Below are 17973 nucleotides of genomic sequence, written 5' to 3'. Positions count from 1 at the left end.
ATGTGATGGAACCAATACCTAACTTTGCTGAATAATTAATGTGCATTTTGATAAGAAATTGGTGGAAGGTGTGGCTTCTTTCTCACCACAATTATAGCAAAGCACTACGTGACTTTCCCTTTTTTTTTTTTTTCTTCTCCCATTTATTTCGACAAATCAACCAAAGCTCAATGGGCTGCACACATGGTCGTATTTTTTAGGGAGATTCGGAGTTATAATCAAGGATCGTGGATTACTATAACAGATACATTTTGAGTATATCTGTCACTCATTAGGATTCGAGGACTTATACACTAAAATTTATTATGTAAATTTGAATTACTATTTCTGAGCAGATTTGTTTTCTTTTTTATTGTAGTCCTTCTAAAATAAAATTTATATCAATTTGTTTAGGTGTATATATTTTTTATCATAATATCAAATATATGTGTTTCAATATATTAAATATATTTGTTCCTTGTTATTTATTTTATATTAATGTATTTAAGTGTATTAATTCTTTATTATATATTTATATCATGTATTATTAACCACTCAAAAACGATGTTTGAGCTCACATTTTAGGTATTACAAGTTGAAGTCTTTTAAATAGGATTAATATACCTCTTTTGATTAATGTAGTTTACTAACGCTACAGTGTAAACCTCTTTCAATTTGTTTTATTCAATAATTACTATTTATATCTTTAAATAAGAGGAGGAAAAAATCGAAATTGTTGGATGTTCGGATAAAATAAGAGATAAAAGCAAAACAAATGACAAATAGTTGGTTAATTTTTTCTTTTCCCATAACTTCTGCTATTGTTTTTATACATGAAAAAGAAGAAGGAATAATTAGAAACAGAAATAATTATGTAGCGCCATATATTTATTTTTTACCGTTATTGGTAAATCTTTGTATTAACCGTCACTGTGGTTACGAACGGATGTGTTAAAGACTTACGAGACATGACCCTTCACGAAATGACTCAACCTTTTCTCATTCCTTATTTTTAGCAAGTTACTTGTAATTTATTATTAAGTATTAATTAATAATTGTGTAAAATATAAGATAAAAAGGGATAAATTATGTGAAAATAAATAAATATCTCCCGATTAATCTATACTGTATTTATATTAAAAGCACGAGGATCTTTAAAATATTGATTGAATTTTTCGCCCTTCATTAAAAGAATTCGCTTTAGACAAAATCGTATTTTCACCAATTTTCTGCAAATACAATTTTAATTATACAAAAACACTAATATATTACTACATTAATAATATTATATTCCAAAAAGGAATCCAAAAACTGCCCTAAATCAATTAAATATAATAAGAGTCCTAACAAAAAGTGCTTTTTGGGCAAAATGAATACGTTGGAGTATTTATTTTGTTTGGCAAAATTAAAAAAACTGCTCTAGAAATTCTAAAATAGTGGTAAGAGTAATAAAAATATTATGAAATATAGATAATTAAAGACCCCGCTTTAAACAAAATCATTTTTTCATCATTTTTTCTTAAATAATTATCATTAAATTATCATCCTAATATTTAAAATTTCAAATTTAGAAATTGACTATACTTCTAAGAAATTCAATTCACGTTGAAAGTAAAATCCTAATACAAGTCACTAACCATTAGATTTGCATTAAGTTATTAAAGGAAAAATACGAACAAGTAGCATTTTTTTTTCCCTATAATTAATTTGACGTTTTGTCCTGTATATTTCTCCATCTTCCTTAAAAGTTGGAATATTTTCTGAGCTCTTATTAGTTTTCTCATGGGGTAATTCTCTTCTCGAATATTTAAACTCTTTTTAATCACACTATTTATTGACGTTTTATAATTCATTGCTTTTGTCAAAATTTAATTCATCTAATGAATTTATAAAAATAGTATAAGAAATTAGCCTTTTCGCCTCTATTGGGCTTGTTGTAATTATTAGAGATCAATATATTATTTGAATTTATTCACGTATTAACTATGTTTCTTCTTGATTATTTTTTATCTAATGATTTCAGAAATTAGCCTTTTCGCCTCTATTGAGTTCACTCTAACTATTAGAGATCAATATTAGAATGTTAGAATCATATTTTTCTAATTATCAATTCTTACCTTGCCACGTGACATTTCATATGGATAAACTATCTTAACAAAAATTAAATAAATTAATGATATTATTTATAAATTAAAAATTAAAGTATCACTATCCCAAAAAGTTATTGAAGTTAACAAAAAATATAAATTTTAAATCAAAATAAATAAAAGCCTACTTATGTTAGAAACATATCATAGAAAAAACCTAATAGTTTATGACGCAATGCACACGAGCAAGACACGTACACTAAACTAGTATATCTAAATTTGACTATTATTCTTGTATATAATTCTTTAATAATAAAAATAATATTAAAAGAAAATGCCATAAATTTTAAAATGGATAAATAAATAACAAAAGAAATATTTTTCAGTATAAGATTCAAATAAAAAACGATGGAGTACAAGTCAACCCAAACCTAAATGGCCCTACACTATCATTGAAAATTCAATAGTCAAAGTCAATAACTCCATGCGAAATTGCTGGCATAAATTGTGAAACTGTTATGTCTAGAATATATATATATAATACACACGAAGAAAGACATATCTTAGCCTCCAAAATAATATGTAAAGTGATTAAGACTACTCTAAGGTGCTTGAGAGGTGGACAACTGGACATCATTTTTTCATGTCGAAGACATGGGTTCAATTCTAGTAAGAAATAGGTACTCATTTTCAATCATTTTTAGTTGATGTTCATTGTTGAGTGATGGCTCGATATCTCTCTGGAAAAGATAATCCAGAAGCCTAGCTTCCCCTCTTTCAACAAGCAAGACGATCATATACCATTTGTCTCAGTAATTAATTTACTTTATAACTTTAGCCTGAGATGTCCTTTCATAAATTTTGGAACCTCCGACAAACAACTAGTTCATCAGGAATTGATCATGTTGGGTGCAATCTATACATAGATGTGAACAAAAACAGAGTGGGCATTGCGAGAATGCTGGTTGATCTGCTCAATAGTGTGTTGAATTAAGTTGCCATTTAACAGTTTGTATGCTAAGGGCATGCATGTTTAGCACTCTCAATAGATCTATCCAATTGGAATTTAAAGTAAGTTGACGGACGGGTAAAGAGAATTAATTAAGAATTATAAATAGGGAACTTACGTAAATACCACTAATTTAGAAGTTAATTACTTAGATACACTATAGTTTGAAATATTATGTATCTTACCATATTTTTGTGCATCCAGATACATGAAATCAAAATTAGATGTAATTTGTTCTAGGTATATCATATTCAAGTGGATTCGCATGTATTTGTAATACATAACAAATCTCGCTCGCCTCCCTCGTTTCTCTCCCATTTTGTTCGCCACTCTTGCATGTGTCTAGTATTTCAGATACACGCAAATCACGCCATATATATATAGATACATGTATCTAGTGTGATTCACATTTATCTGGGATACATACGAATGTCGCTCTCCTCCCTCCCTACCTTAGCATATCTGATAGCAAAAATAATATTTTGAAAGTATAGGTTAGTAGTGAAGTATGTGTAATAACGCAATTTTTCCTATGTACCGGTAACCTTGTGCTATATATACATATGATATTCAAAAAAATAGCAATGCACCTACTTTTTCAAATTAGTTGGATTGTCTATTAACAACCACATGCCAAATTTCAATACGCCAACAAGTTGTACTATATTAGTACATTGTTTACACCTAAGTTTTATTTTTTTGGATCTAAACTTTCGTTTACGATTATGATGTCCTTTAATTTTGTTATGTTGTTAATAAAACATTCAGTTGGCTCTTCAATAAGCCAACTAGTTGCACTATGGGTGCAGATTCAGTACAAATATATACTATGTATATATTTTTTTAAATAATCAATATTATATATCTAGTTCGAGTCCAAGGTTATGTATGCAATCGCACGTACTGTCTATCGAATGTTTGAAACGTTCCTTCCGCACACACATATAGCATGGGTTCATGAATCCATTACTATCAGCTCGATCAATTAGTACATAATTAGCCCAAATATGCATATTATGCAATGTAAATAGATTTATACTTTTATTTTTTTAAAAAAACATTCGGCATGTTATTTCAACACACACAAAAAAAAGATATTTCGAGCTTTTGTTAATACAAATTTTCATATATCAATTTGTGTAATTATACCAGATATGTTATTATTGTTAATACAAATTTTATGCTATAAAAAGAGATTGATAAACAGTGAACAGAATCTCATCCGGGGCACGAAATTGTTTTGTCATGGTTGAATAAAGATAGCAAGTCCACTTACGTGGCATAAAATTGGAGTTTCATTATCCTCTACCAAAAATGAGAGGTCCTCAGCCCAAAATCACAAATAATTGAAGAATAATAGAAACCATAAGATTTAAAGAAGACAATTTAGAGTGAGTGAGTGAGTGAGTAAGAAGAGATGGCAAAGCCTGTGCAAATTGAAGTGTGGAATCCAAATGGAAAATACAGAGTTGTTAGCACCAAATCTATGCCTGGGACTAGATGGATTAATCTTCTCATTCAACAAGATTGTCGTCTCGAAGTAACATATATATATATATATATATATTATTTACTGTTCCATCAAATTAATTTTTTGAACTTGTTAATTTCATTTTTCTTGGATTTGATTGACTTGAAATTATTGTATTTTGTAGATATGCACTGAGAAGAAAACTATTTTATCAGTTGATGACATTCTTGCTCTTATTGGAGATAGGTGCGATGGAGTCATTGGCCAGGTGATCGATCATACATGTGTTATGACTAAACTTTTTATGTTTTTTCCCCTTTCCACAAACTCCCGCAACCTTGATGACTCGAACCCACTGCCTTTATAATTTAGAGGTGGATTATATTTGCCACACCAGCAACTCTTTATTGCTTCCAATTTTATTCCAAGTGATTGGAATTTAAGTTATATCCACTATAAATTTTCCCACTGATCATTGCAAATGATCCATATTCTTGGTAATAAACTTAGCTAATGATTTACATTTGCCCTTGAACTTATTAATAGTCTAAGTCTACCCTTTATGCTGCTTCCGTTAGATCGGAAGAGCAAATTTGAGCCACTTTGGTACTGGTGAGTGTAAAAGTGAAAGACATTTTTTAAACGGACGGTAAAATTGTTCCCTTAGACCAGAGGCAAATTTGGAACTTTTCCCTCTTTTGGCTAGCATTTTGCCATAGTTTTTGGATCAGATTTTGAAAGTTTATTTTCAAGTGTCTGTTTGGCCAGAAATTTGTTCAGACTTTGGGAGAAATTTCATTTCCACTCACAAAACTTCAGTTCTTTTTCAAGTAAAATGCATGTTTACACACAACTTCAACTTCCAAAAATCACAACTTCAAAAACTCAAATTTTCAAGTTCAACTTCAAAATCTATGGCCAAGTGGGAGTTAATTAATCTAGTGTAACAAGTAACCCGTCTCATCATTTTTAACATTTTTACTTCTATATTTATGGACAGTTAATTGTAGTTATTTCTTATGTGACCTGATTTGTGTATGGAATGGAAGTTAAATTCATATGATTTTGCTTTTCGGGTTTTGTGTTGTTCAGTTGACAGAAGACTGGGGAGAGACACTTTTCTCTGCATTAAGCAGGGCTGGAGGGAAAGCTTTCAGTAACATGGCTGTAGGATACAACAATGTTGATGTCGAAGCTGCCAACAAGTATGGTGTTGCTGTTGGAAACACACCTGTAAGTTCATACTCGTTCATTTTTTGCTTCGTAATAATCTAATTTCTTTTGTACAGCAATAATCAGTAACTTTGCATTAGAGATTAGACACCTTAAGTAAATTGTAATGTCTTAAATGCATGATGACATGCCTGATCATATGTTTCGAATAGTAGACAATTTGGGAACCTCGTACTCTTTTGACTTGCTTTTTTTATTGGCACGGAGGATGACAAAAACTAGGATCTAGAGTCAGTGGTTTCAAAATAAGGCAATCTTATCATATCTATATGTTTTTTTTTTTTTTGCATATGTATGAGGGAATGCCTCATATCACTTTGAATCTGAAGTTGATAAAGCATTTTTTATTTTAAAATGAGGCACGATAGTTATCCTGAAGTTGCTACATGTGTGTTAAATTAAACTGCAGCTTGTAGATGCAGTAGGAGTAATTTTATGGGATCAAATAGACTTGATCTGTATGGTAAATGATGCAAGAAAACTTTTTTTTGATCTGAATGGAAATTGATATGTGAAATGATGCAAGAAAACTTATTGGTTATCTGAGTATGTGAATATCTATAGAAGCATCCATTTTATCTTTTGACGTAATGCTCTTACGATCAGGGAGTACTGACAGAGACTACAGCAGAGTTAGCGGCTTCACTTTCTTTAGCTGCAGCGAGAAGAATTGTGGAGGCAGATGAGTTCATGAGAGCTGGCAAATATGAAGGATGGCTTCCACATTTGTATGAAAATCTTCGATTCTATTTATTGTGACTTCTCAGGTCTATAACTAAATTCATTTGGTCTAAAACTTCAATGATTTCATTGCCAGGTTTGTGGGGAACTTACTTAAAGGACAAACGGTTGGTGTGATTGGGGCTGGTCGTATTGGATCTGCTTATGCTAGAATGATGGTAATCAGCTAGTGTAATCCTCTAAGTTTGCTTTGAAACTAGGTTGCCTTGTGCTTTTCGATCTACATGTTTCAAAACTTCGTCTTTGGTGAAACTCATGATTAAGAATTGTATGTAAATTTGCTTATGTTAATTGGAGCTACTTTGTTGTTTTATTGCAACAGGTTGAAGGCTTCAAAATGAACTTGATATACTACGACCTGTATCAATCTACTCGTCTAGAAAAATTTGTGACAGGCATGTTTTAATCAGTCTGCTACATCAACAAACTTCTCAAGCTCATTTCATGTACTTAATGCGTTCTCGCCTTTGCAGCCTATGGTCAGTTTCTGAAAGCCAATGGTGAACAGCCTGTAACATGGAAAAGAGCTGCATCCATGGAGGAGGTCCTCCGAGAGGCTGATGTGGTAATTATCTACATCGAGAGTGCACTGTTAGATTTCTTATTCATGTATCTGTATACATACTGCTGGATTTCTCATTCAAGTTCTTATCTGTGATCAAAACGCTTCTCTAGATAAGTCTACATCCGATCCTTGATAAAACAACGTACCACCTTGTAAACAAAGAACGACTTGCAATGATGAAGAAGGTAATATCATTTGCAAGAATATATCTATTTTTCTTGCTGATTTACACAAAAATGTGATATCTTGATGTTACTCAACCCAAAACTTGTAGGAAGCAATACTTGTGAACTGTAGTAGGGGGCCTGTGATTGATGAAGTAGCGCTTGTTGAGCATCTGAGGGAAAATCCCATGTTCCGTGTTGGCCTTGATGTCTTTGAGGTAATAACAATAGTAACTTGTTCCTTTTTGGTGATCCCATTCTCCCATTGTGAACATGTAAAAGGCGAATCCCAAGGTCAATGAGGAAGTGTTGTGTCACACGCCATTTCTACTAAGCAAAAAGCTCTCAACATGATCTAGTCATGTAGAGTGTAGGATGCTTTTTCCTTGTCTTATACATTCAAGTAATGTTCTTCCTTCATAATCGTGTTGTCTTAGGATGAGCCCTACATGAAACCCGGTCTTGCAGACATGAAGAATGCTGTTGTGGTGCCCCACATAGCTTCTGCTTCTAAGGTAAATTTGCGCGTAATTATGTATTTATCTGTTCTCAACCGTGTAAACTAAGAAGAAATTTTCTGCTATGACAGGTACTTCCAATCTAATTCGCCAATTCTCATGATTTTTTATATTGTTGCCATTTCGTAAGAAAAAACTAAAATCTCCTGATTCGTAATGCAGTGGACTCGTGAGGGAATGGCTACACTGGCTGCTCTGAACGTTCTGGTACGCAATTTTGAATCAAAATGAAGGACACTGTTGTGCTGAAAATCATAGTGAACATATAGACATTATTGTGTTTTGGATTCTGAATGTTGCATATGTTTGTTGATGATGTTTACAGGGAAAAATTAAAGGCTATCCAATTTGGAGTAATCCAAACAGCGTGGAAGCGTTCTTAAATGAGAATGCACCGGCCCCTGCTGCATGTCCAAGCATTGTGAATTCAAAAGCTTTAGGTAATTAACTCGTATATGCATTTCGTAAGAGCTGAAAATTTGTGTCAATTTGGTTGAGGGGTTTTGCTAAATACATAATGGTTGATTATCGCAGGCTTACCTGTTTCAAAGCTGTGAAGTTGAAATGTTTAAGTGATTCAACATTTGCCAGATTATTGGAAATGTCTATTTCAAGCTTGAAAAGGAGCTAATAATGTTTGGAAACTTTGTTATATAATGTATCACTCATTTGTCTATATTGGTTTACATGATTTTGCTATAATTAGGACACAAGTTTTACACATAATCTCTGGTTTTTAAGACTCTTTTCCTGGTGTAATATCTATTAAAAAAGCTTTCCTCTTTTTGAGATCAACACAGTAAAGAAAAAAGAGAAAAAGACATAAAGTAACACCAGATACCTTAAAGAGTGTATGCACTCTATTGAAAGAACGTGAGCAACTTAAAATAAAGAATATAATTTTATTTTTACAATTGTTTTCTTATAAAATATAATTTCTTATTTTTCTTATTATTTTAACTATTTTTCCTTATTATTTTTTCTCTTCTTTCTTGTTCAAAAACTCTCCACTTTCAATGTCACCATTTTAGCAGAACTGCAACCTCCTTCTTCTACTATTATTAGTTTAACTCTTTTTAATTTTAAAACTTTATATAAATATTTTTTTTACATTTCGAACAATTTGATAAACCCAAATATTAGATTTTGGTCCACTTCGGTTAATCTCATTTTCTCTTCCAAACACCTCTGGTGCAGTACCCATCTAGAAATATTTTTCGGATTCAAAAACAGATCTAGCATATGGGGTGGCTTCTTGATTTAGGAATTCGAAATCATAAAGAGATGCTTCAATGCTAACTTGATCGAAATTGCTTGAGTAGCAGATATCTCCAACATTCAAAGTCTTATGTACCCTTGGAACCAACTCAACATGAAGTTGGTTGTTGTGGGAGGGGCTCAGCTTGACGTGGGGAGGGGCTCAGCTTGACGTGGGGTGGGGTGAGGGTGGAAGGTGGAAGGTGAAGAAGAAGAAAGAAAGAAAGACAATGGAGGGAGAGGGTCAGCTTAAAAGTGGGTTTGGGGTGGAAGGTAAAGTGAAAATTAAGATCAAATTAAATTTAAAGTAATAAAAATAAATTAAGTCAAAAAGTAAGAGAGAAGAATAAAAAAAACTTAAAATAATAAAAATATATTTTAAATTAAATTAACACATGTCATATAATGATTGGTGTGTAATAACATTTATTTTTTAAAGTCTGAAATTAATCAAAAAATAATGTAATAATATCAATTCAAAATTATTTAAAGAATAATAGAATATCAACATAATTAAAATATTTTTTAAAAAAATCGGAACAACTTCGTATCTTTTCTCATAGAAAAAAAAACCATTGAAAAAAAGATACAGTAAAATTCCAATACCTATAAAGGAGACCATAAGCTTAGGTAGTCTTGGAAGAAATGACTAGGGGTGGGAGTTTGTTATTCGGTTTGGAATTTTTAAAATTTGAGTTCAGTAATTTAATTATTGATAATTAAAAGTAAATATCTAATATAGAAATTTTAAATTATCGATAAATTAAATTTTGGTTCAGTACGATATTTAATAATACCGTATTGAAGTTGTAGCCGATTGTATATCTATTATAGAGTTTTTAAATTTTTGATAAATTAAACTTCGATTCAGTACGATATTCAATAATAATATATTGAAGTTGTAGCCGATTGTATTACAAAGTTAATACTATTACTTCAATTATTTTTATTTTTCTACGTGAAGAAACGAAGACGTATGTATTTGAGTTGTTAATATTTAATCTTTAACTTGCTCAATGAACTTATACTAATGAGTAATATGTTGTTGATATATGAACTTCAGTAAATAATTTCATATTTGGGAGAAATATATCGAATATCAAATGATACTAATATCTCGTATCAAATCCAAATTCAAATACCCATATTTTAAAATGTTATTTTCAAATATCATATAGACTTCAATCTGCTGCTTGACTGCTCAACTTGATTATTAAAAAACCTTTTTGCATTTAACACTAAAAATTGAATTACTGAATATCAATTTACTTCGATAATTCGATTTTCGATTTTATATGGCCAGCCCTAATGACAACTTATATGGTTTGTAACTTTCAACAAGAATGTGTATAATTGCCATCCATGTTTGACTTGTTTACAAATAATTCTCCAACCACTTATTCACTGCATTAGTTTTTTCCTTTTGAACTTTTAACTTATAGGACGAATATGGACAAAGTAACGAACGAGTATCATCATGATAATTTAGCTTCAAAAGCAAGTTGCATTATCCAAAGAAAAAAAAATAGCAAAAAGTGGTAGTATCCAAATTCAAAGATAGAACAAAAAGCAAAAAGAGAAAAACAATCTACAATTGGATCAATTCAATTACTCAATTATTTAAATTTTAGAGTTTTCCTTAGAAGAGATTAAAAATTCGATTAATACAATTCATGTCACGTAGAAGAGATTGATGCTCCTGTTGTCAAAATAAGTAGTCATTCAGTTATATTTCTTGATGATGACTTATTATGATTTATGAAAATGTTATGCGGACTTAGTCGTAAAAATCAACGCCATTGCTAGGAGAATGTTATGTTAATTTTAAAATACTTATTATGTATCGCGATTAGCATACTTTAATTGTTTAGGCTTTTATTAATTTTTTTTAAAAAAGTAAACTCAAATTTCTGATCCCAATAATAAAATTCATCTGTTTATGAAACTAAGGAATATAATATTTATTCTATCAATTATGCTTTTTTTTTTCTCTTGTCAAATTATGTGAAAATTCAATTAAAACTCTATCATAAAATTTTATCAGAGCAAGAAAATCTCGAGAAGAAAACTTTACCATTTTTACTAAAACTTTTGAGAAAAGAATTCAAATTTGGATGTAATTACTTTGAAACCCCAAAAAAGAAAATTCTTCTTTATTTTAAAATAAAATAATAAAATGGTTTTTGTTGTAATATATTAAAAATTAAAAAATAAAAAGGGAAGTCGGTGAAGCGTAGAAGGCAAAAATTTTAAACCTATTAGGACTTAGGAGTGTGGTAAAATTTAGAGAATTACCACAGTTACAACAAAACGGGTGTGTAGTTACAATAAAACGCCTATTTATAGTGTCCCTATCCTCTTAGAATTCTCACTTATTACTTCTACAAAAAAACTCAACCGTTTTTTCTCTCGTTTATCATTTCTAGGGTTTGCTTTCTTCCTCGATCGATCGACCGACTATGTCTACTCCAAAGAAGATCGCGTTGAAGAGTTCCGATGGAGAGATTTTCGAGGTGAGTGAGGCGGTTGCTTTGGAATCGCAGACCATCAAGCATCTGATCGAGGACGATTGCGCCGACTCAACCATCCCTCTTCCTAATGTTACAAGCAAGATCTTGGCAAAGGTACTTGAGTACTGTAATCGCCATGTTGAAGCCTCTACTAAGAAAGAAGACAAGGCCGCTGAGGATGAGTTGAAGACCTTTGACGTTGAATTTGTTAAAGTTGATCAGGGAACTCTCTTCGATCTGATTCTGGTATGGTTTAATTTTATCTGTTTTCGTGATTATTGTGTAGATTAAGTTGATTGTTGTACTGATTTGACTGGTTATTGGTTTATTTGCCTGATTTTTTGTTTTAGGGTTAATTCGTAAGTGTACTGTTTTACGCCCTGTTTTACGATTTCTGCTACTGTTGCTTTTATTGTATGTGTATTCGGTTGGTTTTTATGTTTTTGTTGTTACTTATCTGATTAATTGGTAGTTTTACTTACTTGATTTTCTGTTTAGGATTCATCCGCTGTTGTACCTTTATGCGCCGCTTTACGATTTCTGCCTCTGTTTCTTTTACAGTTCGAGTATTAGGTTGGATTATTTATGCTTTTGTTGTACTTATTTGATTGACTGGTTGTTTTATTTACCTGATTGTCTGTTTAGGGTGATTCATTCATTTTTTAAGCAGTTTACAAGTATAGGTTGATGATATGCTTATAAATTCCTTTAATGTAAACTTTGTTCCTATTGTTGATGCTGTAGTTTTGGGAATGCTTAACCACCTTAAGTGGCTGATCATTGTACATGTTCTACTTTTGATCTGGCACGCTCATATTTTGTAGTGTCCTAAAGTGTTTGACACAATTGATTCCCTTATTAAAAATTATCGTTAGGAAGTCAAATTCTAAAAATTGATGTGATGTTTTTGCTGTTAGTCTAGATCTTTCAACAACTAGTTTAATATTTGCTTTCATTATCACTTATACTGTAAACTCTACCTTCTCCATAAATCCACTTTGTGCAACTACACGGGGTACTTTGTTGTAGTAAAAGTAACCTTGAAAACAATAAGAGAGAGTTCAACAAATGAACTATGGAGCCCTGATAATTATAGTTTGTTGTTTTAACCCATTGTTTATACGCCTTGTTTCTTCACTTTGTAATGGTATATTAGTGATTTTGCTCTAGATTCTAATGGATACTGTTCTTGTGACTTTTCAGGCTGCTAACTTCCTGAACATTAAGAGCCTGCTTGATCTCACTTGTCAGACTGTGGCAGACATGATCAAAGGAAAGACTCCAGAGGAGATCCGCAAGACCTTCAACATCAAGAATGACTTCACACCCGAGGAAGAGGAGGAGGTTAGGAGGGAGAATGCTTGGGCATTTGAGTGAAGCTGATGTTTTCATATTCTGGTGATAGAGTTGCAGTATACACTAGTAGAATCTTCTGTCAACAATCGTTATGTTAGTAGTAAATATGTTCTTAATGTTTTTGTTTTTGGGACCTTTAGATTTCTTTGTTCTTCCTAACTTTTGCATTGCAACTGTTTAAATCGTTGTTCAATGAAGACTAGTTAATCCTCTTTTTGATGTTGCATATGTTTACTTGGTTGCTTGCAAAGTATGAATCATGTTAAGGCTGTTGTGATTATATTGGCCTATTGCTGGAGATTTACGTTCTCCAAGTGCTAGTATGAATCATGTGAAGGCTGTTATGATTATATTGACATATTGCTGGAAATTTATGTTATGTTCTCCAAGTGTTATTGCTTTAAGTGGTGCTTAGTGCTATGGAGGCATCTGCTTCTTTAAGCAATGAACGTCCATGGGAAAATAGGCTCGAGGATTGTTGGCTTTTCCTAGCCTTTCTTGGGTGTAGTTTAGCATGGTTGCTATTTAAGTTTGATCTTAAAATTGTTTAATTTAGGGGGATTTGAAATGACCCAGAAACAAGATGCTTGGTCATAAAGTGGTTAACAGGACGATCATAGAATGATTGCTTGAACCTCTGCTGTTGTTTGCCCGTCGTCAGGAGTGTTTGAGAAAGAAAAAAAAATGCTTTAAGCACCTACTTTTAGGTTAAAAAAGTGGAAGTATAAAAATTAGCGTTGACTTTTAGCTATTAGTTTATAAGCTACTTTAAAAAAATAAATCTAAACACTCCCTTCGTATTTAGAAAAAGAAATAGCAGATATGTATTTTAGTTGCTGTAGTATTGAATGGCGTGATGAATATATAGACTGTACAAGATTTGCAATTGATACGAAAGCTCTTTCTTGTGTGGGTGGGGAAACCGAACTTTTCAAGGGAAGAGTAGAGATTGACGTATCAATTAAAAACTAATGGTGAAAATTTAACCTAAAATCCGTCTGTGGTTAGTTTTGGAAGTTTGGAATCGTCTGCTTATTTTTGGAAATTGTTGGTGGTCCCTCTTTTCTGTAGGAATCGAATTCTACATTTGCAGTATCTAATTGTTTTCTATAGGAATCGAATTTTACATTTGCAGTTTCTAATTGAAGCTGCAACTTAAAGAATGGTGTCAAGATGATTGGTCGAGTCACCTCGCTTTAGCATTTATCAATAGTCACTTATATTTAATTGAAAGAAGCTGTAATTGGCGCAGAGAGGAATTCACCACTTAGGTATGCATGCTTTTACTCAAGTCATATACATGTAGCCATCTCAGAAGAGAGGTTCCTATGTTATAGGTTTTTCCCGCTAGCTTGTAACATGTTGGACAACAACTGCAAGTTACATTATAACGTTTCACTCGCTAATGGAAGGAGAAATTATGATTCTGTTTGAACTGCGACTTGATTGAACATTGACACAGCAAAGATTGAACTGGAGAAATTACACGACTCCTGCAGTCTAGAACAATATATCTGCGACTAGATTAAACTGTTTTACACAAACTTGTCAATTAGCTCATCAGAAAATGAAAAGAAGAAGAATTTAATGGCACACTCCAATTGGGAAGGAAGGAGGAGTATTCTTTTGTATGCATACTTGATTGCTCTCTGTAGAGTTTTTAGGTAATGATTTCGAAGGTGTATTGCATTTTCCTCTGGATTAACTGCTACTTACTCCAGTCCAGGCATTTTCTTCTTTCTCACAAATTATATTTTTACACTTCAATATTGTTGCTTGCATTATTGGACTCCAATATCCTTGCTCAATCTAGAGCTACTTTATTTGCTTTTGTTAGTGTCCTATTCCTTTCCTGCTAGTTGTCAATAGCAGCATAAATTCTGAATGTTCAGTATATGATGATTAACCGCGGTGTCTTTTCTGTTAACTGTGTTGAGGATCATATATACAACCTCTCATTTCCACTACTTGTGTTCAGGATCAAATTAATGTAGTTAAAATTTTTATTCAAGGATTCTATTGGCCAATTTCAATGTCTGTATGGCTTCAGATTTTGACTTGTTGAATAGAAAGCGCGCTATTTGTAGACAAATGATATGCCAGAGTTGCTGTATACAAGTGTAAGGATGTTAACCCTACCTACTCGTTGTACCTTCTTTGAGTAAATTAACAGAGACCATGAAGAGAGAGGAGTCGGAGAGAAATGGTTTTCACAAGTTAAACTCTTTATAGTTTCTTGTAATCACACACATGCTTCAAGTTTGTTATCACGAGAAAATTGTGCTCTCTTTGTTGTCAATTTTTCTGCTTTCATCTTTATAATCAACATTATGTATAATTTGGTGCGTGGACAATTTAATATGAGTTCTCAACACTGGTATACAATAATTGAGAGTTGAGACTCTTCAACACTAGCTTTAAAAAGGATTGCCTAAATATTGAATTTTACGAAAATATAATTAATCGCCAATGTGTCTAATTCCTCAATAATTTAAACTTGAATCAATTCAAAAGAAACTAGTTTCACCAGTTTGATTATTCACCGTCTTTTGATAATAAAGATAAAAAAGAAGCAAGATGACTCGTTAGCTCAAGTTTTCTTACATACATCACATGTCACAATTATACATGAAACTAACTATATATAATCATCAATTGCTCTATTAAATCGCAGATCTTTTTTTGGGGGGGAATATCATGTCTTTTATCAAACATGTATGAACGAACCTCATATTGATGAAAGAGCAAAATGGTGGAGGTGTTCAATTTCTTGCTTTTGCCTAAAAATATTTGTTTGAGGCACAGAGATATGTTTGCTTTCATTGTCACGTTCTTTTCCTTATTATGGACAAGTGGGGGAAGAACATGAGCCTGTCTTGTCAAGAATCAAAAGGCCAGAATATATATCCACATATATACGATATTATAATTCAAGAAACTATAGAATATATATGCAAATGTAAGTGTGGTTCAATTCTTGTATTGAAGACGAAGTTTTAAATTTGTTAGCTACGCTCTTTAACTAGCCTACAAAAAGAAAATAAAAATTTCACTATGCTACTTAAAAACAAACAGAAGGAAGGGCTATCTGATCCAATTAACTATGTAGGTCAGATTTTACTTACACATAAAAATAATAACATAGAATGGGACACATATCGTATTTAAGCTTTGAAGAAATGTCCCCAAAAGCAAGAAGTATATCTCTTTTTATTGATAAAAAGCACAATCACCTTACTTGACAAAGAGTTCATGTGCCTCCTCAATAGAGAATGTATCCAACCATATATACGTGACATGTACATAAATGTATAGACATATGAAAAATAATACAATACCTTTTAACAAAATATTGGATTATTAACCAATAATCTAAAAGTACACTGCATCTAATATTAAGATTTAAAAATTGAATTCATCAAATTTAAATTTTGAATCAGTCTTTCAAGTCTACTATGTAAATCATTATGATAAACATTAATTGAGTTAATATAGTAAAAAGCAAAATAATTAATCTACTACCATAAGTTAATTAACCTACACTAATTTTTATTATATAAAAAAACTTTGCATAATCGATGATAAAAACCTAAATGCTTAAAGAGTCATTGTATAAAACGATTATAATCAAGTTAAATAATCTCATTTTTGAATTGATACAACAATCGAAATCTAATCCCAAATTTTATATCCAAATAATTCGGGGCCTACTAAATTTATTTATGGTTCCCTCAAAATGCTGCCCCAACGGAACGAAATAGATTCAACCGCTGCGTACTAATTTTCAATTTTGTCCCAAACGGTTCAATGAACTCTCTGGAAACACAACGGCTTTTTGCAAATTGGTATGTGTCAACTTCTCACTGGTTCTATTTTCCTTGAAGCTCTTTTTTGATTTCCCATTTGGTATTTGAAGTTTGCACTGAAATTTTGAATAAATTTCGATCATGCATTGCCGAGCTTATTTAAAGATGTTGCTTTCAACAGAAATTTTTTTCATATTTAAAGTTCGAACTCGAAACCACTAAGCTCTCTGTATTATCTTGTTCGACTAGCAACATTCTTCCACTATTACACAAAGCGGCAAATTGAGGGTGCGTTTTGTGGAAAAATAAGTTGTTTTTTTAATTTGATGTGTAAGTAAAAATATACATATATTACAAAATAAATATTATGAGAAGTGAGGGTGAAATTAGGTGGGGGATGGGATTTACAATGTGGAATAAAGTTGAGAAGGAAACAATCAATATGAAATATTATTATTTGAGGAGCTTATTTCACCTATTTTCACTACAAGGGGTGGTTTGATTTGGATACAAGTTATGATGAGATTAGTTATGATGGGTTAAGTTATGCTGATATAAGTTTAGTTATGCCAAGAGTAGTTTTTATTGCTTGTTTGGTTTGTTATATTCAAAATTATATTTTTTGCAAGTTTTTTATTTACAAAAATATCCTCAACCTTATTTAGTTTATTTTTTACATTTTCTTTGGAAGCTTTAATTATTCATTCTTAAAAATAAAATTGTCATCTTATTTAACTTAAATATTTCTTCATACATTTCCATGATTGTGCTGTGTGTTTTTAAAATTAAACTTTTATCTAATTTAATTTAAAAATAAAACATCCATCTTATTTAGCTTTCAATAAAATTTACATCTTATTTAGCTTTAAAATAAAAATTTTATATTATTTAACTAAAAAATAATTAAGTTTATTAAAGTAAAAAATTGTATAATTAAAATTATCTACGTTTTAAATTTATCTACATTTTAATTGACATATAAAATATAATTTTTAAGTGAATAATAAACTATTTAATTAAAAATGTGTAATTTAGTAGTGGAGTGGACATTTTAAAATAAATCAAAATACAAATAAACATAAGAATTAGCAATTAAATTTAACCTGTAATATATTCATAAATAGAAATTGTATTTATAAATGTAATTTTTAATAGAAAAATATATTATCATACAAACAACAATTAATTAAGATTGTAAATGTTCTTATATATATTGCTAAAAATTATGTTAATATACATGAAAGTAACAAGTGGTGCATAAAGGAGAGTTACATGAG

At 31.2% G+C, this 17973-nt stretch overlaps 2 protein-coding genes across 3 annotated transcripts; both read left to right on the top strand.

The window, feature by feature from the left end:
* Window positions 1–4405: 4405 nt before the first annotated feature.
* Window positions 4406–8443, top strand: LOC129885308 (glycerate dehydrogenase). Of its 2 annotated transcripts, XM_055959542.1 has the most exons (13): window positions 4428–4615; window positions 4731–4814; window positions 5639–5779; window positions 6386–6507; window positions 6597–6678; window positions 6843–6915; window positions 6994–7085; window positions 7196–7270; window positions 7360–7467; window positions 7687–7764; window positions 7930–7974; window positions 8093–8207; window positions 8302–8443. In XM_055959542.1, exons 1-13 carry the CDS (start codon window positions 4493–4495, stop codon window positions 8322–8324), a joined length of 1161 nt encoding a protein of 386 aa, XP_055815517.1. In that variant the 5' UTR covers window positions 4428–4492; the 3' UTR covers window positions 8325–8443. The 2 variants fall into 2 exon arrangements, with proteins under 2 accessions (XP_055815518.1, XP_055815517.1); XM_055959543.1 differs by lacking the exon at window positions 7196–7270 and having other exon boundaries at window positions 4406–4615.
* A 2941-nt stretch (window positions 8444–11384) lies between these two features.
* Window positions 11385–13102, top strand: LOC129885307 (SKP1-like protein 1B). Its single transcript, XM_055959541.1, has 2 exons — window positions 11385–11780; window positions 12738–13102. Exons 1-2 carry the CDS (start codon window positions 11484–11486, stop codon window positions 12909–12911), a joined length of 471 nt encoding a protein of 156 aa, XP_055815516.1. The 5' UTR covers window positions 11385–11483; the 3' UTR covers window positions 12912–13102.
* Window positions 13103–17973: the final 4871 nt, after the last annotated feature.

Source organism: Solanum dulcamara, chromosome 4 (assembly GCF_947179165.1).
Source record: "Solanum dulcamara chromosome 4, daSolDulc1.2, whole genome shotgun sequence".
Lineage (NCBI taxonomy): Eukaryota > Viridiplantae > Streptophyta > Magnoliopsida > Solanales > Solanaceae > Solanum > Solanum dulcamara.
Note: the sequence above shows the minus strand (reverse complement) of the source record. Positions and strands in the feature narration are given on the sequence as shown.

Excerpts from the sequence above, each read along its gene's own strand:
- LOC129885307 (XM_055959541.1), top strand. The coding sequence starts at position 11,484 with ATGTCTACTCCAAAGAAGATCGCGTTGAAGAGTTCCGATGGAGAGATT. Across the intron at positions 11,781-12,737 it reads CTCTCTTCGATCTGATTCTG|GCTGCTAACTTCCTGAACAT; the intron begins GTATGGTTTAAT and ends GTGACTTTTCAG.
- LOC129885308 (XM_055959542.1), top strand. The coding sequence starts at position 4,493 with ATGGCAAAGCCTGTGCAAATTGAAGTGTGGAATCCAAATGGAAAATAC. Across the intron at positions 7,271-7,359 it reads GACTTGCAATGATGAAGAAG|GAAGCAATACTTGTGAACTG; the intron begins GTAATATCATTT and ends CAAAACTTGTAG. Across the intron at positions 7,765-7,929 it reads ACATAGCTTCTGCTTCTAAG|TGGACTCGTGAGGGAATGGC; the intron begins GTAAATTTGCGC and ends TTCGTAATGCAG.